Genomic DNA, 21355 nt, shown 5'->3' on the forward strand with positions numbered 1-21355 from the left:
CATATGAGGCTACAGCCTGGTTTGGTTAGCTTAACTTAGCTTAGCTTAACGGTAGATACAAAATCTATCCAGCAGCACCTGTAAAGATAACTACATGCCTATATTTACATGTTTTTACATGTAAACACTTACATGTTAAGTCAATCCTAAAATGTAAAGATTAAGTTCTTTGTTTGGCCTTTAAAGTATAAAAACAGCCTTTTGGTTTTACAGGTTTTTGTACTTTGTGGTTGCAGGTTTTTGCTTTATGCTATGCTATGTGTTAAATGCTATAAACCACTATCTGTGTGAATATCCAGACCCTGTAGGGGAGGGACAAGACTGGTGGTAGTGGAAACTTTCTGGTTTGTAGTGTGTTCGTAGTCGAGTAGAGTGTTATAGACCAATCTGAGTAAGCTTTGGTTGCACCAAAGTAAAGTTCCTGTGAATTGGGCGATCTATCTAGAAACCAACAAGGTCACCTCTTCCAATCATGATTTAGCTTTTAGAAATGTATCTACAGTCACTGGTAACTGGTAACAATATATCCTGGCCAAGATTGTCACCTTTTCACTTAACTTTCAAGAACAAAGCAAATGGTTCTGCTTAAAATGATCAGTCATTTTAAATAATGAGTACTGAAATAAAAATTAAAAGAGCTGAATATTTAAAGCATTATATTTAGCTTTGTTAAAAGAATGATCAGCCGATGATATATTGTCTTAAACACAAACTTTTAATTGAGTGAATTCTAGTGCTTTTAATTGAAAGTTGATAGTTTCCTCCACGTGCACAGGAATTTTTTTGATTTTATAACTGAGAACAGAGCATTGCTTTGAACCACTCACAGTTGCACCTCTAGCCTATGAGCATAACAGTCAGTCAAAAGGGAATCTGGGGCAAACGGGCCTGAAAGGGAGACATATAGCATAAACTGTAGATAGCCAAAGAAAGTGGAGATTCTGCCAAAAGGGATGGAGACAAGACGACAGGGCTCCGTGTGGGATTTCACTTTGGATTTTGACCCTGCAGGAATATGTGGAAGTACAACTGACAGGACTTGCGTGGAGAAGTCGGCTCTATTCAATATAACTAAGTAAAGAATGCCCTGTGTAGTCACTGATGCACCAGCATAAATCCTCCAAGGTATAATATTGCCTCGGCAGTTTGCTTTACCTCTCTGGTTGGAAAGAGCAAAGACACTACATAATGTTAAGGGTTTTTTTTTTTATCATGTTTGCCATTAAATACATTCAGGTTTCTTGAAATAATTGCGAGCGGTACAACAGATGCAGCAAAATCAAATTTATGGAATTACTAATTAACCGCTGCGGGACATGTGAAAGCAGTCCCTGCAGCAAAGTAAAAACTGTGAACAGACACCATAACTACTTTAGCTGAGATTTATTTCACTTTTTTTTTTTGCTACATTCTTCTTTACTCAAATCTAGGGAGCATAGGTGGGTCAGTTATTTAAGAAATACTTTATATTCAACTTCATATGAATATGTGCTACAAATAAAAGTGATCTTGGAGTGGGTAGTACAATAAGCTTTTAATCTGTTCAGTCATGTCTGAAGCAACAAAATTTCCTTTAAAAAGTTTAAATGTAAAAAACACAAACACATATACGATGAAAATTTACAGGTCATGACTCAAGGGAATTTTTTTTGATCCAATTAAATAATTCCCAAAGTAGGACGCGGGGGGTTTGCAGCTCATAGTCCCTGATGAGGCAAATGGTGTGTCATAATAATTCACAAAATGATTTCCTTACTGCATCTAGCGGCTCCATAGTGTAGTGGTTTACACATTTGCCCAACAAAAGAAGGATCCCCAGTTTGAGGAGACACAAATCCCTTTTGGGGTTGTGCCAGGAAGGGCATCCGGAATAAGAACAATCTGTCGAATCAAACATGCAGAGCTACCCGCTGTGGTGACCCCTTGTGAATAAGAGAGCAGACGAAAGTAGCTTCTTCTATTTCCTTACTATATATATGTAAAAAAAATTCTTTGAAGTTAAATTTTGATGTCAACTGTATTTTTTGCCTTAAGCCAATAAAATAAGCAATTAAAGAAAAAACACTTGATTGGTATCGTAATTATTTAACATCATGGTATTTTATGAAAAACAGATGCTGTTGTTGACTAACTGTTTATGACAACGAAGACATTCTGCACTGTAAGCAACACATTAGTGACCTTTTCAAAACAAGGGGTAAAAACAGACTTAACCAATATGCCAGCGAGACTGAATCAAGTCACTGGTTGAAAAAATAAAAATAAAAAAAGCTATGCAACACACAAAATCAGCAACAAATGCTTTTCTTTTTAATTTATATGGGAAAATTAGGACTCCTATTCAACCTAATGTAGGCTCCAAGTTTTAAAACAAACTTTGTTTGGGGATCCAGCATATATAAATCCTTTTTTAAACTGGTTTAGGGGGACAATCTCAAACTTATCAAATATCTTGTATCTTCTTATGGCAAAAAAAAAAAAAAAAAAAATCTCCTGTTGCACTTCATTTTTATTCTTTAGATGATTCTCAAGTTTAAGAAAACAAAAAACATCAACAAGGGAACAAAGAAAAACAGAGTCCACAGAGCTCTGCAGCGTCAAGCGTTTGGCTGCCACAGAAAAGTCTAGCACCTCCTGCTGCTTGGGAGGCTTCTAGTCTAGCTGCTCCTGCTTTATCCTGTTTGAATTGGGCCCTCGCTGACTTGTCCTCCTCAGTTCCCTCCTCAGGACGTACTCGCTGAACTGGGATGAGTCCACGCCTCCACCGCAGGAGCCAGCGATCTCGAAGCCACGTTGCTGGAGACGCTCTAGAACCTGGGAAATGTGGAAGAAGATAGAAGGGGGGAGGATGTCAGAAGCAAGACATTGATTATAGAAGGAAATGCACACGGTTGGTCATTTCTCGGTAAAAGTCAGTGTGATAAGCCAGTCAGGGAGTCGCTACAACAGTGATGCTAAATTGTTAACCACTAACCTTTTGTTTACTGCTGCAAAGCTGCAAAGCATTCAATCACCCGAAACTCCTCCAATTATGTGCTGCTGCCTTAGTCTAGCATTGGAAACAGCTTTGGGAGTAAGTAGCAGCAACATACGGCTTGTGACGGGAATTTGGATGGGACTTTCACAAGACTTTCACAAAACCAAGAGCCTCTCATATTGCCTCATACCTCATTTTCATTGTTTTCTGGTGTATATGTGTGTTTGTCTATGTGTGTGTAGCTGTTCCTGATCCCACAGCCTCGCAGACATCTACAGACGTGTCCAGGGGGGTTGTAGGATCACATTCCATCGAAGAGGCCCCAGGGAGCAGTGAGGCTTTCTCTCTGCCACTTGGCTCAGTGTGGGCTGCTCAGGAAAAAAAAAAACCCTCTCCCCAATTCTCCCCCAGGCCCAAGCCTTCACCAAAACTACAAAGGTCCCCCTACTGCTGGCAGCTCTCTCTGCTCCCCTTCCTTCTCTCAAACCCCCCGCCCTGCCTCCATTAGCCGCAGATACAGCATTCACCGCCGGCGTGCTTTAATAACCAAACAGGATTATGGGCCCTGCCTGGGGACAACCTGCTAGGGAGCATGCTCACTCTCTTGCTTGCTCTCCACGACTCACGCACACACACTCCAGACTCTGGTTTGTGTGTGTGTTTTTTGGGAAGGAGGCGGTGATTTGACTTCCTCAGATGGAGACATAGTCCAAAATCATTGTAAAATCTTTTCAAATATGCCTCTACTTCATCATTTATGGATGCATGTCTGAGGATTTCACCATCAATGAGTTATTGGAGTATGAATTTATAATCTGGGAAATGCAGGATTGCCAAATACAGGCAGACAATAACAATGGAGTTTGACACAAAAAGAGTGTTTTGTTGAGTAAAGCCTTACTTGTGTGTGCAGCATGCACCTAAAGCAAATTGAAACTTGACCTCTAGTTCTTACAACAAACTTATTTTCTATCTCCTTATAATGAATGGTGTTCGAATAGACCCCCAACCCTTAGATGTATAACACCCCTAATACCTTATAAGAGTTTACAAAGGCAAAGTTAACTTTAATAAACAAAGATAAACTAATATATCAGAAGTGCACAACCTCAAGATATTGCTGGTATTCATTCACTAAGGCATCCAATTCTTAGTAGGAAATCTAGCCAAATGCTTTTGGGATGTTATACACAGAAACAATACTTGAACAGAACACCCTCAAAGTCTTGATTTTATTTTAAATTGAACATCAATCTGTTGATCCACTAAGACATTCAGAGTTACTGACTTGTGTTTTCATTACATCCTGAACTTGCCCTTTCTTCTTCCTTACAGTTTCCTTTTGCACCACTGATAAAAGTCTCAGCTGTTCCAGTATGTAAAACTCCCATCATTAACAACTTTCTAATCACTTTTCATTAGATTGGCCCTATTGCCAACTGTAACTTAGCGTTTTGGTCATCATTGTTCAAATAATTTACAACAAACTTCCAGCATATTGTTACTGAAATGGGCCGAGAGGATCCTTCAGCGTCTCTGGGCTCTGTTTTCAGTCTTTAAACCATCTAGCACATGATGGAAGACTCTGGCCAATGTAATGACTTTTTAGACCAAGAGACAAAAATAAAATGTTTGTAGGTTGTGAGACATTGTTTCACCGGAAGTAATGGGTTGAACTGAGGTCTTTCAAACTTTATGTAAATCAAAAGTCCCGATTAACTGATTTTTTGGCATATGAAGCACATCTACACCTTCATTTTTGTGTAATGCAATGTTATATGTTCAAAACCAAGCAAAAACATAGTGTTACATCAGTGGCTAGTACTGAAGCACAGCCCTTTTTCAGCTCTCCAGTTACAGTCAACATTATTATTCCATACAGATCACAGAAAGTAAAGATGGTGGTAGACTTGCGTAATGATAGCTTTCTAAATTAGCGCTTTGATGAACTCATCAAAGCGCCCATTTTTCTGCAAGGCTGTTCTTGTGATTTGATTAGATTAAAAAAGATTTAAAAAAAACAAAGTCTGCAATCAGAGATCACTAATTTTTTACGACAGAAAAAGGCTAAATGAGCACAACATTACTGCAATCAATTATTATGTTTTCAAGATAGATAGATACAAACCTGGACAGAGTTGAGGTGACAGTACCCGTTCAGTGGGAACCGGATGACGTGTGTGGAGTCGTGGTTCCAGCCGGCATTGACGGAGTTGCACATAACGTCTCCAATCTCTGGAAACACATCTTCGATCAGGGCCTTGTCACCGCTGAGTGTGATCCTCTCGCCCAGGTCGGGTGCAACACGCACCACCAAGCACTCGCAGGGACGGGACACCCGACCTAGCTCCTGGTCCTGGCGCCAGCGCTCCAGCTCAGCAAGCATGGGCTGCAGCTGGAAATATCGTGCTTCCTCATACAGCAAACTGTAGTCCTGTAGGATATAAACGTTGAAGGGTTTTCACATCATTGCATTCCCGAAAAAGAAATGTGAAGTTGTCGGCCTTAACGGTTTACACATTAAAACCATGGTAAATATGGTATATTTTCAAATACGCGTCAAATATGTTGTTCCTGTTGATTATTCTGTTTATATTTCAAAGTATTTTGTAATATTTTCTGTTTTTTTTCCTCCTAGATCGATGCTTAATTGTACAATATTATCTTCTACATGGGTAAACTTGATGCAGAATTCAGAACAATTTGGATACTAGAGAGCAACATAATAAAAGACACAAAAAGCAAAACAGTTAAAAGTTGTCATTTTCTTTCTAAAGCTGAGATATTACAAAGAAAAGAAAAAACAAGGAAGCTTTAAAAGCACTGTTCTACATGAATGAACAATAAACCCTAGTCGAGACACCACTCAGGAAAAATTACAAAAGATCCAAAGTAGAGAAGATACAGGGCGACGTGTAACACAGGGTTGCATGGGGTAGAGGAGCAGATCCTTTACTCACAGCACTGCAGGGCCTAAACTGCACCACATTCCAGTTTTCACATGATCCTCTCAACATCTACTCACTGAGCATATGGCCTTAGCTTGAACTTAGTCTTGTCTTTTGCCTTTGCTTATTTTAACTGACATACTTTTTGCACAGTGGACAGTCCATCTGATAATGTGGTTATTTGTTTTCTCCCAGGGCAAGTTCAGTAATTATTGCTTAAACATTTGAGGGGGGGTGGGGGTTCTTATGTGCCACATACAGTGACAGGCACCTTGGATGGACACTTGGCACAAGAACATAGAGAGCTGCAGAAAAAAAGCATATCGTATGGCCATGGGTGTCAGTATAATTGTTTCAGTACGAGCCTACTGTTTTACTTATGTATTGCAAAAGAATCTTTGCCAGCTCGTAGCTAGAAGGGATCAAACTGCATCTCTTGATGAGGAAATGCTTTGCAATTGGGGTTTGTTTGGTAGAGCCCTGATATTTTCTCTCCAGCATGTGAACCATTTTCAGTAACTCAGGGAGGACCAGTGACCAAAGGCGTTCCACGGCCTTAGCATTCATTGTGTGTGTTAAGTTGTAGGACTGCTGACTGGCTGATGGGAATTTACAGTTTCTAGGATGGGCATCGACTTACTTTGAAGTCGTCGGGGATGAGGAGCTTGGACGTCCTGAGGAAGTTGAGGATGTAGCGGAACATGTGTCCATCCCTGTCAATGAAGTAGTGCTGCTTCAGGCTGTCCAGGACTATAGGCTCTGTGCCATCAAAGAGACGACCAATTCTGCCCGTAAGAGAGAGAGAGGAGGGGTGGTGATTTAGGCAGAAAGGGAGGTAAGGAAGGAAGAAGGAGAACAACATATCAGGATTAAGAATTCTATCCTTTGTTTTTTTTTGTTGTTGTTGTTTTTTTACACTCACAAACAAAAGCTTGTAACAATTTTTAAAGCCTAAACTTGATCTCACTAAATCTATCTTAAAGAAAGAAAGAAAGGTGGTCCGGAGAGGTCAAGACCAGCTGGTGCTTGGTCGCCTGAGGCAGGGAGGCAGTCACCCCCGGGCCTGTGCTCGGAGCGACAGTGTGGCCTCCCAGCCTCCAGATGGCTCCATGCCCTTTGGCTCTTTACTGCTGCTGTGACATCTGTCAGAATAACCAAGTTGCCTTTGTCTGCACTCTGCATTCTGCACTTAAAGCGCTCACAAATTGTTTACCCCTTTAAAATAGCAGAGTTTTACAAAATGTGACATCTGACCATCACGTTACAACAATAACCAATAAACAACAAACTGCGAGGAAATTCTGACAAAAACCATCAGGCTCCAGCAGAAAACATCCCTGGTAAAACACACAATACATGCAAAAATCCTGCCACAAATGGTTATCCCTGACCCTGGATCTTAACCTTCCCCCTCCACTTAAAATACATCTGTATGGCAGGGCAAACTCACCGAGATTCTGGAAATTTTGTTAAGGTGGCCAGACTGCTGGTGTACATGTGCCCACCTACATCGATGTGCACAGGAGCATTGGACTTGGTGAGCTGAGCAGGTGTTGGGATGCCCTGGTTACTCAAGGGAGACACCGGTGACCGTGTGATCATGGGCCTGGACATGCTGGAGCGATTATCCTGAGGGAGCACAAAGGAAATGCATGTAGGAAGACACATTAGATTGCAATCTTCTGCTGCAAATGAAACAGACAATTAAAACAAGTCTGGGGAGGATGGACAAAATTAGTATATTAGGAAAGAAAAAAGAAAGAAAGGCTAATAAGAGACAACAATCTGTGCATTTCTTTAGTCTAATATATTCTGCAGTCAGGAGTGGAGAGGAAGGGTGGGTTTTTTTTCTTGTTACCCTTTTCTGTGCAAGATAGAGCAGCCCGACCTTGACCTGAATGTTGCCACAATCCACAAGCATCCACTCCTGTGGGCCATAATCTCCAAAACCAAATTAATTTGGAGCATCAATCTCAGTCATGAAAATGAGCAATAATGATTCCTGATTTGAATACTATAATAGGATTTGGAGAATAACGTCTCATGATAACCTACAAACACCATTAGGAGACGATTTCTGTTAAGCTCTGAGATGAAAAATGACTTTATACCCGAAAAAGTTTGAGAAGACTGGAGAAAATCTCGAAAGTGTCCTGATCACTAAGGAGTGGGCAGGACATTAGACACATCTTCTTTAAAAAACAAATTAAAAAAAAACGTGAACTCAAGACATACATTTAACAGTAAATTGCACAAGAAGGACTGTCTGACACTATGTGCGCAGTCTACGGTTGAGGGCATCGAGGAGATGATTTGTTTGATTCGGTAAATTAAAAAAAACACAAAACAACCAAAAAACAAAGTGTCCGGCACTTCGCCCCATAAAGTCGAAAGTTAAATCGCTCTCCCCCTCCCCAGACAACACGACACTTTTACGCGTTTACCTGCGCCGGCATCACTGTGGTTGGAGAGGAAGTCACCGAATGGTCATTTTGCTTCAGAGATGCTGCGGGAACGGGCTCTCCTCTGACAGCGAACATCAGCGAGCTCTCCCTGCACTCCGCCGCTCGGATCGGGAGCCGTTTGAGGGAAGCGTGCACGGACTCATCCACGGAACTGATTGGACGCGGTCGCTTTCTCGCCTTCTGATGCGTTAAGTCCATGATATCCGTTTCGTCCATTACGGCTCAGACGTTTAGGGTTAAAGAGATAGGAGAAAGCGGTGAGGCTTTTTTTTTTCACCCTCTCCAACACACCTGCCAAAAATGAAGAGGCGTGAAAAAAAATAGCGAGCACCGGGGGTGAGAGCGAAAGCCGTTGCTGTCACACGGAGCGGCTTCTTTGCAGTGGCTGGGAGAAGTCAAAGCCCCCGACAACATTAGCATTGTAGTGCCCGCGGCTCTTTTGGGCTGTCGCTGTTTCAGTGGCAGGTATGTGTGTCGCATTTTCGCGGAATGAAACAAATCCTGCCTTAGCCTGCAAAATGCGATCGTCTGCTTATAATGCGATTTGGGTTAACACGCCACATCTGGACCTTGAACAGCTGGCCTTTGCCCCCCTTTTCGGAGCAGTGTTTCCACGCGCGACCACTTCCCCCCCACCCTACACGTTGCTGCCCATTGTTCAGCAGCAGTTTTTGTTCAGCCTTCCAACACATCAGTCGAACAAAGTTGAGTCTGTGACAAATCCGAAACAGTGGCCAACCTTCTCAATCACATGGACAAAAAAAGAAAAAAAATACCCCTGCAATAGCCCATTCAAAAAAAAAAAAAACCTTCCCCCACCCATACACACACTTACCAGCCATAAGCACCTGATTGATTGTGAGCTTTCCAGTCACCCAAAAGCAGTCAGGAACATCACTCTTTTATTTTTTAGATGACCAAATGCATTCTGAATATGATGTTTTAACGGAAAAGACTCTTCACTATTTACAGGCTGCAAGATGTTATCAATAACTCAAACGTCCTTGAGGTCAGCAAAGAAACACTGCATGTGAAGTACCAGCTAACACCCCTTCAAGTCAACGGTATGACCCTCAGAGCAGACGCAGACAGCAGCTATAAAACTTCTTCATCTGTTTCTCCCTGGCTCTGTGTCTGACAAGTGTTAGAGCTGCGGTGCGGTGTGGTGTTAACACCACCTCCAGTGACCACATCAGCATTGCAAAGCTACCACACTAATGATATCGTGGAGTATAAAACCAGACCACAACATGTCCAATTGCGGTTAAAAGTACTGCCACAGCACTCTCCTGGGTTGTTTTTTTTTCCCGCAGAAGAAATGTAGGGAATCCACAATTTTTAATAACATTCAGATTAAAATTAATTAGTTCAACCACTGGCCTTAAAACATCCACATTCCTGTTTCTCATTGGCAGTGTGAGTTTCACACCTAGATACCCAATTAGCAATTAAGCTTGCCTTTGAGTGTAGGCCTCCAATGCGGTGTGTGATCCTGGTCTGATTTGCATGCCACTTGTGCACGCGCTGATAAGCGCAGGCAGCAGCCATACATAGTTTTAAAATTCAACTCCAGAATCCCTCGCAGAAGGCAAAGGGGCCTGCGGGGCAAAAGAGAGAGAAATCACATGGCTGCTCTTCAAAAGGGGACCTGTGTAAGGCAGCCGGCAAAGTGCGTGGGATCACACTCAGAATGCAGGTAATTTGTTCCCTGACTAATTTGTGGAGATGGTGGTGTGTGTGTGTGTGTGTGTGAGAGAGCGAGTGAGTGAGAGAAAGTGTGTGCCTGTGGAGAGTAAGTTCTGAAAACAGCTTGGTGGAATTGGATTTCCTCAAAGCCTTGTCATTGCAAAGGTGGATTGAGTGTAAAATCTGTGAGGCATTATGGAAAATTGCAGGGGAGAAAGAAGAGAGAGTGAAAGAGAACGGGTGGTTGGGTGGGTGGGAAGTGGAGGGTTGGGAGCTGGAGGGAGCCAGTTGAGGGAATGAGCTCTCATATCACAAAATCATCCCGAGTTGCTGGAAATACAGACGTGTCGTGAACCTTTCGTCGGACCCGCGTCTACGTCAAATTTGTTGTAGCTCAAAATCGGTTCAAAGGTCACAGCGTCCTCAGAATCCACAAGTACGAATCCTGAGATGTGCCACACGAGCGCTTTTCCTACCTGTTGCCATTTTGAATTTGGCACAGAGGTACAGAAGTCTCCCATGCATGTTAGGATGTTTGCGAAAGAAGTCAAAACGTATGTGTTTAGGGAATCTGTTCGTTTATCCAGCTCGTGTAATTTTGTTGCACCACAGCATGCACAAACAAATCTAAAACAGGCGCAGAGCATCAAAGCCCGGAGCAGTCGAGCTACTCCCTTTTGTTTCTGTTGTTTTTCACCAGTTTTCTTTCAGGCCTTTAATGCAAGACCATCTTTCTTCAAACTTTAAGGAACAAACACCATACAGTAGCTGGGGTTGAATGTTTAAGAAATAGCAGGGTATGTTTTCCACTAATAATTAATCCAAAAACATGGAAAGCAAGGATCTGTCTGCTGTTGTCATAATTGAGGGGCCTTCTGGGGTTCAGCATATGTAACAGACTAACTTTAAGTTGGCCATCCCAGAATGCAACTCTTCACTGTTTCGACATATCTCACAAGATACAATTAGCATTTCAGATCAGAGCATTAACATTCAGTTCAAGGCAGGCAGACTGGTATTTACATAATCTGGATGGGTTGTCTCAGCTTTGTTGCCTGTGGCCATTTGTTTGAAATGTCCATACACAGACAGCTACAAACTCTGGGTTAACATCAGTTGCCGCTAGCTGTATATATAAAATATATATGAAAAAGGTAATGATGAACTGTTATAACAGCATGGTTTGGGTAAAAACTGTAAGCTAGATCAAATACATATCCCACTGGACTTTGTATACTTTGTAAATATAAAGTAACTGCATGCTGCAGCAAAGCTAAAATACTGCATTTCAATAAAACTTTTGTCATTGTCATTATTGTTTTTGCATTCACATCTTTGTCTTTGTCTCCAAACTGACTCCACGTCTTACACTTAACAGTAAAGGGATTATTTGGTATGTTTTGGATGACCTGTGGAAATGTGTTTAGTATGAAAAAGTACTAAGGCATTTAATGAAAGAATGAAGAGGTTGCCCACACAAACACAAACACATCACCACATTTGAACACACTACGCAAACCTGTACTTTAAAGCATCTTGTTGAGTTCATGTGTAGTCACCTTTTCAATTTTTGGCTGTAACATGCATAAAAATAATCATTTCCAGTACAGCACGGTGGTCCGGATAAGCTTTGATTCTCCACACGATCAAGAATTTCATACACAGCTGTTAACTATAAAACAAGCCATAGTAGTGCTTACTTATTTATCAACCAGGAACACACAATTACTCCCTCAGTTTTCTCAGACTTACTTATCTACTTGAAAATGATTCTTTGTGGAGTTACTGGAGCTGTACATCAGCATGACATCACGGATAAGGAAGTGTGATCAGTGCTGTGTTGCCGCAGGCTGTTAGAGACTGTAGTGCATGTTCACTGGCACAGAGCAAACTATCCCAGGGCATAGGAGTGGCAGAGCCACTACAAAAATACAATAACAGCATTTCTCTCCTAGCGTTCCAATCGAGCAAGCAAAGATGAAGTTCAGACCGATCCTGTAGTTTCACTAATGCGATTCTGGCTTGTTTTGTTAAGTGTCTTCTTTCAGCTCAGAGCTCTGTTTGTAAATCTACTGTCACTGTGAAACAGATGAACCGAAGCACTATATACAGTTCTTTTTTTCCCCTTTTCCTTTTTTTTTATTTTATTTTTTAACAGCGCCATCAGGTGATCGGTCTTGACAACCAAACATCTCAGTCCCATTCTTTTTATTCATTCACCCCCTGGAACTCGTGAAACTGGCTAAGGGCTTCATTACAGGTGACCAGAGCTGGATTTGAGTATTCTCCCTGGGGTCCAGTGGTAGATGTTTAGTAATCAAACGCAATGTTTTATTTTATTTTTATTTTTTTTAAAAAAATCTTTATATTTTAGGATGCCACATTCAATACTGTAGAAAGTACACACTTTAAACGGAGTACATGTCTGTTTACAAAGTATAGTCCTACAGGCGAAATAAGTCGATACTGTTACTACTACTGAGTAAGTACATCTGTGCCGATTCGCATCCGGACCTTGGAGTTGATTACGCACGGCGCGGTCTTAAAGCGAGGAGACTAAAGACTAAATTCGCTCCTATTTTCGTCTTTTGCATAAATGTGAATCTCATAACGCGGACATGGCTTGCATTAACGGATGATTCACAGATTCCGCACTGACGTGTGTAAAAAGGTACATCCTGTCATACAGAATAAGAAATACGCCCGCGGCAAAATTACTCCACAATGGCGTCTTTCATTAGAAGATCTAGGGCAGCCAGGAAATGGAAGTGTTTCACGACAAAACTCACTTCGAAAAACCTTTACGAAAACGACAAACGCGGGTTTAAGTAAGTTACGAGCAAGTTGCACAGCAGCAGCAGACACGGAGACGGCGATGTTTTCCGAGCTGAAACGCGCCAGGAGCGAATTCACACGGTGGATAAGTAGAGTCTTTGCTCGACAAGATCACAGTCTGAGCCCGCTGTTCGTTTAGATTGGATGCACCAGAACGTCCTACATTGTAGTCACGCGCATACATTTGTACAGTAAGTAAGGGACAATAGCCAGGAAGTGGTTAAATATTTTTTAAGAACTGTACCGCTCGAATCGCTTGGCACATGCGTAAAAGCTGCTGCGCCTCTATGTCCCAGTCCATCCAACCTCGGGAATAAAATCAAACCAAATAAATCTTCGCTTACCTGAAACATAGAGCGGCATAAAGTATCTTTTTGGGCACCTTTTCCGTCCGATTTGGCCCACGATCTGCCTCTCTTCCTACACCAGTGAGAAATGCAATAGCTTGGCTAAGGTAGACAGAACAAAATACAGAATACTTGCTCCAGGGCTCCGAAACCCCTCAAGGCAAAGATCAGGATACAATTAGCTCATGTCTCTGCCCCAGTCTAAACCAATCTGCAAAATAAAACCGCGAGCAAAGAAAGAGATCACAGCAGCAGTGCCTCAGTCTTTGTTGAGTTTATGTTTTTATAAAATCAAATATTTTTTTTTTCTTTCTGCATTTACAACACCCTCACCCCTCCTGCCTCCAACTTGCCTATTGCCTCGGTCTCGCAGAGAAGCTGATTTTAATCGTTATGATTAGTTTTGATGTAACGTTCCCCCGGGCGATTTCTACAAATGGATGGAGTGTTTTTCTGCCAGGGAGGAAAGGCAGCAGATGATGATAATTATATAGATTGTTGGTGGAGTCCTTTGATTTTTTTTTTCTCCCCCTTACTTTTCAGACATCTAACCTGACTAGTTTGCTTCTTTAACGTATACACGCAGCATGTGCTCCCTGACAACTTGTTGATTAACCTTGAATCAACGAAATTAATAGAATGTGCTTAATGAAATTCTCACTCGAGTTTGGTCTTTGTGATCTTTTCAGCCTCTTTCCTCCCTTTGGACAACCTCCAAATGACGTAGACCAGTTGTATAAATAAGCACTTGCAGCTTGCCTTGCCTCAATCAAGTCTGAATCAGTGCCCGAGGGTGATGTGCGAGCTCATTTCAAATGTTCAACCATGCATGATTTCAGGAAGATTGAGGCACTTCTGAGGCTTTTAGAATTACTTTGGGGATGCAAACAGTAAAGGAATTACATGTTCAAAGTTACAAGTCAACAGGCATAATTATTCTTTCCGAGTTAAGAGTGTTGTTTTGTGCACATGTGGGCACAGAGTTGACAGTTATTCCTTTAGATTCTTAATAGTTATCCTCATACCATACACTATGAAGGAAGGCTGAAATATCTCCTGCGCCCCCTACTGGGCAGAACGCAAACTTTCTTATATGAAAGCAAAGCTGTTAGTGTAACTTTACCCAACATAAAAAGCAGAGAAACCAGAGAGAAAAAAAGATGGATAAGACATCAATTTAAACTAAATATTTATAAACATGCCATGTAGCCTAATGTTCACGCAGAGACAAAACTGAATCCAAGCTCGTTTTGAAGTTCAAGCAACAGTGGAGAAACAATGCCACGTCACTAGGGACTGATGGACTGAAGCATGTGAAAACATATTTCAGCTCTTTTCATCAGGAGAGTGGTGTCCTCAGATCTTTTATAAATTACAAACAAAATCGCCTTTTGAGGATGAACTGTCCAATTCGGCCATGAAACTTTCCACTTTTTGACCAGCACGTCCCACAGGGACAGGGGATTAAATTGTTAAGATGAGGTTACTTTTTCCACAGGTTGCTGGTTTGGGCCACAATACTTCAAGAATCAGGTGTCAGCCATGATGCCTTAAGAATGAACAACTTTTATAGAAATCCCATATGTTATTTTTTCTGCACGAGTGAAGCTATTTTTAATACGATCCTTGAACTTCAAAGCATTCGAAACACGTATCATGAAACTAACCAGGGGAGACTGCTGAATGAGTGCGGTGTTGGTTGCCAAAAAAAGAACCTAAGCAATTGTTCCAATGTCCCTGTGAACGGCAGGTATTTAACTTGGATTTAGATCTAAATAATGGCAGCAACAGCAGGCCTGCACTCGCTGGCTGTACCACGTTTTGGTGGACAAATTATCCAGATTGGTTGCAGATGTTAAATTTGCCCCAAACAGAAACTGACGAACCTGAATGACATCATAGGGTTATAAATGCTCTCACTGGAGAAAGGAGAGAGGAAGCCTGGAAAACTCACTCCGCCTGCTGGAATTTTCTTTTCTTTTTTTTTTTTTTACGGACTAAAGTAATGTCTCAGAAACACTAGGTGTAATTACTGGTATGAGAATTGGTCTCTACTGTTAACACTTACTGAGAGTAAGTTTTGAAAGAGGAAGTTCAATAAGCATTAGAAGTCCAGGAAAGCTTTTCTTTAGACTTTTCCTAATTGCACCCTAACTTGCTAGAATAACTACTGCCTTATGGTGGCTAAAGATTGCAAACTTCAAATATTACTGGTGTGTAACATTTAGATTAGAGTCAGTTTGTTTACTGTGTGATTATTTAATTGTGCCACAGCTACACTGCATTTCAACACTTACTATTATTCCATGAGTTCCTGTTCTGGACAAAGTGGTAATTTATATAACTTTTAAGCGACCTCCATTTACCATTAATAATTCACTGCCCTCTGCATATATATTTTATTACCTACACACATGACACTCCCCCTACCCCTGCGCCCAAACCCGTTGATAAACCTAAATTGTGTGAATTACCACTGCACTTATAGTACATTACTTGGCTCTCTTCTCTTTGCAATTCAGTGTTGACTAAAAGAGATGTTGGTTTTGCCTGAGACCAAGTTAATAACTGCTGCTTTACCCGCCACACCCCTCTCATGGCCTGTGGTTATGTAAGGGAGTGGGATGGATAAGGGAAAGTGCTGAAGCTGCTGTAGCTCCTGACTCAGTCTGCCCCGCGGGGTTGCACAGTTTGAGGCCAGACCTGTTCATCAAATACAGTATTATCTTTGGCACAATGAAATTTAGCTTTGGAGAACCTCTCCTTTGCCATAGTATAGTCCAAGTCACATCAGGCTTTGAAAGGCTAAACATGAATTATAGTAATGGTTTAACAGAAGCTCTTTTATTCAATTAGTAATAGCAAACAGAAAAAGACAAGAAACAAGTGTCTGCATAATAGTTGAGCCTTTGTTCACTCCCTTCAATAGAAACTTTCAGTATGCAAACTCTTTTGAGTTTGCATGTACATGTGCCTCCCTCGGTGTTGCTGTGGGGCTGTTACGAGGGGTGAAACTGGGATTTGTAGTATGGGTAGACCTTGTTACAGGGTTGCCACGGTTGGACAAATTACCCGCAGTAACAAATGTGTCTTCATACATACTTCTTCCTGGATTTGAATCCAAAAACAAACTATAAAGAGTAGGCTTATGATAGAGAGCATGTGCAAGACTACATAAATAACTGTAAGGTCTGATGCACACTGCTTGTAGTGTGAAAAAACACCTTTCTATAAGTGTACACTCTGGTGTGTTAGCACACAGGAATAATGGTGTCAGGCTATCATAAAGGAGGCAGTAATATGCATGAATATCATTTTAAAGAAAATGATATTAATGGATTATTAATTTATATTCTACATTCTAGCAAAATATACACAGACAATACTAAAACTATAGTTCAGACTATCTTGCATTAACAGCCTGTTTGACTTGCTATGATATTCTGTTCAAACCATGCTAGCTAGGAAGGTTAAATTGAGTTTGAGCTTATAAGCAGCCCATACTGGATTATTTCAGCTAGGCCTAAAGCTTGGTAAAAGGCATTTAGTAAAAAGAGAGACGTTTGTAATTTAAGCAGACTTTTGTAACAGTTTAATTCGAGTTACACAAGTAAGTTTAATCTTATTTTATTTCAGCTAAGCTATATTTATAGAGTGCCACTTCACAACAGTAGGCCAAGTTTGCTTTATGTTCAGGTAAAGACTGTTTAATACTAGAGAGAGAATTTCACAACAGTCAGATGACGCCCTGTGAACAAGCATTTGGCAATGGTGGGAAGGAAGAACTTTACTTTTAACAGGAAAAAAAACCCTGGCTTAGGGAGGTGCAGCTATCTGCTGCCCTTGGTTGAAGGCTGAGGAGAAAGAGGAGACAGAAAATAGGAATACATAGAGACCCCAAATAGGGTAAAACACATACTATGAAGGAGGTGGGAGTAGAGAAAAAATGAACGATTGTGGCATGGGGAGTAAAAAGACAGGAGTGGAGGAGAAATGCTCAGTTCATCATGGGAAGTCCCCAAGCAGCCTGAGCCTACAGCGGCGTAGCTAAAGGGTGGATCATGAACAGGATCATCTAACTATAAGTTTTATGAAAAAGGAAAGTATGAAATAGAGAGTGTGTCTGTCTCCCAAACTGGAAGCTGGTTCCACTGGAGATAGCTGAAGGCTCTGTCTCTCATTGTACTTTTGGACCTACTTTAGGAACCAAGAGTAAGCCTGTACTCTGAGACCAAAGTGCTCTATTGAACTAATATGATACTATGAGGTATTTAATATATGATGCAGCCTGATCATTCAGGGATTTGTGAGGAAAAGGATTTGAAATACAATTCTCGACTTAACATTGAGCCAATAGAGAGAAGCTAATATGGGAGAAATATGACCTCTCTTTCTAGTCTCTGGTAGTACTCTAATGTTATGCCATCCAGAGTAGATATCTGGTAAGACATCATGTGAAATATTTCAGACCTAATATAATAGCTTCAGGATGGCCCCTGCCAGATTTCCATGTCAGCTTTTGAATAATTTCTCCCACTTCCTAGGCACAGGTAGCTTGCATCTATCACATCACCTGCGTCATCCGACTAACAAAAGGGGAGAAAGCCACTGCAAGTGGAACTGGAACCCCTTTCTTATACCCCTCAGCTGCAATTAGCTAGAGCTATTAGAGCTAATGGTCTTAGACAAAATGTAATATAGTAATGTGTAAAAATATTAAGACAGAGAATTGTAACAATATATCAGCTATGATGTGGCAGAAGAGTGATGAGGTAGAGCCCTGACCACTGTAACTGCTGATTATTAGCCTACATTAAACAAAACATGACAGAGTCTGATACGTTCATGAGATCGTTCAAGTTTGTTATGCAAAAATTAAGATTTTACCACAGCGAGTTTCTTTTTCAGTAACTGAGGAACAATAGAGATCTCAACTCTATGGTGTCATCGGTTTCCCCACTTGTTGACTTCCCTCGCAGCCCCAAATGTACCCTTCCCACCCACAGTGGACAGAAGTCAGTGACACTACTATGTGGGGAAGAGAGACAAGAGGAGGGGGCTGCTTGGGTAATGCTGGGAGGCTCTAATAAAATGTAATCCTATTATATGGTTCCCACTAGAGGGCAACAATAATAAAGGTTTCCCTAATAACATGAGCAGACCAAACCCAAATGGAAAACAGCTCCTCCGGTCAAGTCCCACACTTGTACATATATCCTCTCATTAACCCAATTGCTGTTGGGCCACATTACAACGACAGGCCTTCGAGATTTAGCCATGATGGGGAGGCAAGAGTTAAGTCAAACAAATGTGTTTCATCAAACTGCAGTTTGGGCTGCTCTGCATAAAGGAATTGAAGGGGGAGGACGGGGAGGAGTGAGGGAATGTGTGCGGGTGGGAAGTTGGAAGCAGAGCCCCGAGGAAACCAATCAGAACTTCTCCACCCTCCCTTCCTGTGTCAAAGCCATTGGGGTCTCAGGTGTGTGTTACATGAGCTAATACCTCCCAAACTTGATTGTTTGTGTTAGAGTAATCAGAGTTTTGTAAATTACCATTTTGGAAATGATAGTCCTATCATTGGTAAACAAAATCACAATATAGTTGTAGTGGAACAACACAAACTAGAAATCACATGATAAGAGTTGATAGCCTAGTAAACCCCCCCAACCCCCACAAATAATTATGGAGTTTAATTCTTCCTCATGGGCCAAATAAAATTAAAGCTTTCCAAGTGGTAAAGTTACCAAAAAAGCTGGGCTGTCATCAGATTAGCCGCTTTACAAACAAACTCTTTTGCACAGAAACATTTTTTGCTTGACTTTCTTTGACTAATATTAGGAAGAAATGACAATCTCCCTGCTAGAAAGGGACATAAACACAAACTCTCATATTTGTGTGATATGATAATGTAATGAACGAGTTATTCCACTTCCTAGCCATCTCACATAAATGCAGCATAATATTTATCATAAGTGACAAGGTGAGTGAGAATATCAATCATATCCTCTAGACAGCTTGAGTTATTAAGTGAGCCAATGTAACAGTATTACAAAACCCAGAATAACAAAATTATTTCTCTCTCTCTCGCTCCATTTCAGCATGTGTGTATGTACATGTACGTGGAGTTTTGTGTGTGTGTGTGTGCGCGTAGGTGTGTGTCTGTGTTTATGTTTCTGACAGCATCAGACAGAGAGAGTGTCGCATGCCTTCCTGTTCCTGTACCACCCTCCAACCCCAGAGCCGCAGACTCAAGGCAGTTTCCAGAATCAAACAATTTCACGCAGCTACTGGAGGAGGAAATGAACTGAGCCCAGAGCAATAATAAAATTATACAAATGTTATTACAGACTCGCCTGCTACTGTCCTACTTTAATTCAAATTTGGGCACTCCAGGCAGTGCTGGTGGCAGAGACCTTCCTGAATAAATCAACATTAGCTTACGTCTAAATTATTAAGGAAGTGGGAGACTTTCTTGTTTATAGTATGAATTATTAAACAAGTGTTTAACGCTGTTTTTCTTCACGAATCCCCAAATATTAATTGCTAATGATCTTTAAGGTGTATGTTTTATCTTTTGCCCTTTCTATTCTATGCTGGGAACGGGGAATCTGAGGTCGCAAGAAATTGGTCTGTTTTCAATTAGATAAGGACGAGGTGCACTTTGAAATATAATTTGCTGGCATCTATGTGATGTGCAAATGAATCTTTGGGTATAACAATATTCCCATCATATAGCCATTGTTGGTATTTGAATGTGAATGTAAATTAATGACTCATGGAAGCAGACGCAATGAGGGCTAGCCATGCGTTATCAGTTTTCTGTTCAACATCTTGCTGACAAGCCATTCAAGATGTTCACAAACAACAGCTGAAAAAAATGCTGGTGTATTATTTGCTATCACTTTTTATTAGCTTTTCCTAATTGAGGGGTCTGAGGCAAACTTTTGAAAGTTTGTCGAAACAGAGTGGATATATTTGTTTGATATACTTTTGTGAGGCGTTGTAGTGCAATGGTAAACACTGTTGTATCACAATAAGAAGGTCCTGGGTTCAAATCCTCCAGCTGCCTGGCATCCTTTGTGTAAAGTCTGTATGGTGTCTCTGGGTACTCTGGCATGAAAACATGTATAGCTCGGGCATTTGATGAGAATGGCTTCCTGTCTGTTTGTGCTAGTGGTTTGCTCAGGATTTTGTTTGGTAATTTCCAACAGTCCCGCATTTATCTAAGAGTCAATGTCTTCTCTGTATGGAAACAAAAGTCACATATACTTTCAGGTCACAAATATTCATCAGGAAAACGTCACCTGTGTTCAATTTAATCTGCAGATGAGTGGGGCCAATAAATCCAAATCAAGTAAGTCCATTTCTCACTGTTCTGTCCTGAAAGGAAACAGTCAGTGCATAAAACATCAGATTTACATAACCACAGATAGAAACAAATCAATTAGTGACAGTATAGTAATATATTGGTAACAATATAATAACCTGCTAGCAATAAAATCTGCACATCAGAATTCTTATATAAGGTAATATTATTGATGCTTTAAATATTAGGGTATTATTACCACATTATAATGCTGGTATATCCTAAGCATTCTTCTTTGTTTGAATATAACAATGAAAACATTATATTTAATGTTGTGGCCTTTTACTTGTAAACATTTGTTGTAGTTTCTGTGTAATAAATAGGAGTCAAGGCTTCAAAATCAAACCTTTCCCCTTTCTGTCTAATTCCACATTAATAACCAGTTAAAGCAAACTTCAAGAAGTTTGAGCTGGAAAAGTATGGATATTTCTGTGCCTGATTCCTAGTTGTAAACACATAAACGGCCAAATATCTGCAGGTAGTCATCACGTTTCTTGAAGTTTGTTTTAATGGGGCACTAACATGGAATTAGTTGAAAATGGTCACTTGGGGTTTGCAGCCCTGATGCTTGGCTATTACAAAGAAACTGCATATGTTCCCAGGTAATAACCACAACATGAAGCATCATTTTTGCATTGTTAATTTTAAACAAAGAAGAATGCTGAGGGCATAAGGTAGTATTGATTCAGCGTTATAAAATGGTAATACTATCTTCAAATGTTAATCAACTG

The 21355-nt window shown here is 40.8% G+C and overlaps 1 protein-coding gene across 4 annotated transcripts; it reads right to left on the reverse strand.

Annotated features, from left to right (window-relative positions):
• Window positions 1–1368: 1368 nt before the first annotated feature.
• Window positions 1369–13613, reverse strand: kctd1 (potassium channel tetramerization domain containing 1). 4 transcript variants are annotated; one of them, XM_013270979.3, is made up of 6 exons: window positions 13256–13613; window positions 9849–9988; window positions 7376–7554; window positions 6566–6710; window positions 5106–5411; window positions 1369–2814 (listed from the first exon to the last, which is right to left on the reverse strand). In XM_013270979.3, the coding sequence occupies exons 2-6, from the start codon at window positions 9936–9938 to the stop codon at window positions 2653–2655; spliced, it is 882 nt and encodes a 293-aa protein (XP_013126433.1). In that variant the 5' UTR covers window positions 9939–9988; window positions 13256–13613; the 3' UTR covers window positions 1369–2652. The 4 variants fall into 4 exon arrangements, with proteins under 4 accessions (XP_013126433.1, XP_005476410.1, XP_005476411.1 ...); XM_005476353.4 differs by lacking the exon at window positions 9849–9988 and having other exon boundaries at window positions 13256–13612; XM_005476354.4 differs by lacking the exons at window positions 9849–9988; window positions 13256–13613 and adding an exon at window positions 9226–9644.
• Window positions 13614–21355: the final 7742 nt, after the last annotated feature.

The sequence above is a fragment of the Oreochromis niloticus genome, linkage group LG18 (assembly GCF_001858045.2).
Source record: "Oreochromis niloticus isolate F11D_XX linkage group LG18, O_niloticus_UMD_NMBU, whole genome shotgun sequence".
In the NCBI taxonomy this organism is placed as follows: Eukaryota; Metazoa; Chordata; class Actinopteri; order Cichliformes; family Cichlidae; genus Oreochromis; species Oreochromis niloticus.

Coding starts and splice junctions, on each gene's coding strand:
- kctd1 (XM_003437895.5), bottom strand. CDS start 8,606: ATGGACGAAACGGATATCATGGACTTAACGCATCAGAAGGCGAGAAAG. Junction 7,555..8,369: donor CCACAGTGATGCCGGCGCAG/GTAAACGCGTAA, acceptor GTGCTCCCTCAG/GATAATCGCTCCAGCATGTC. Junction 2,815..5,105: donor GTCACCTCAACTCTGTCCAG/GTTTGTATCTAT, acceptor CACATTTCCCAG/GTTCTAGAGCGTCTCCAGCA.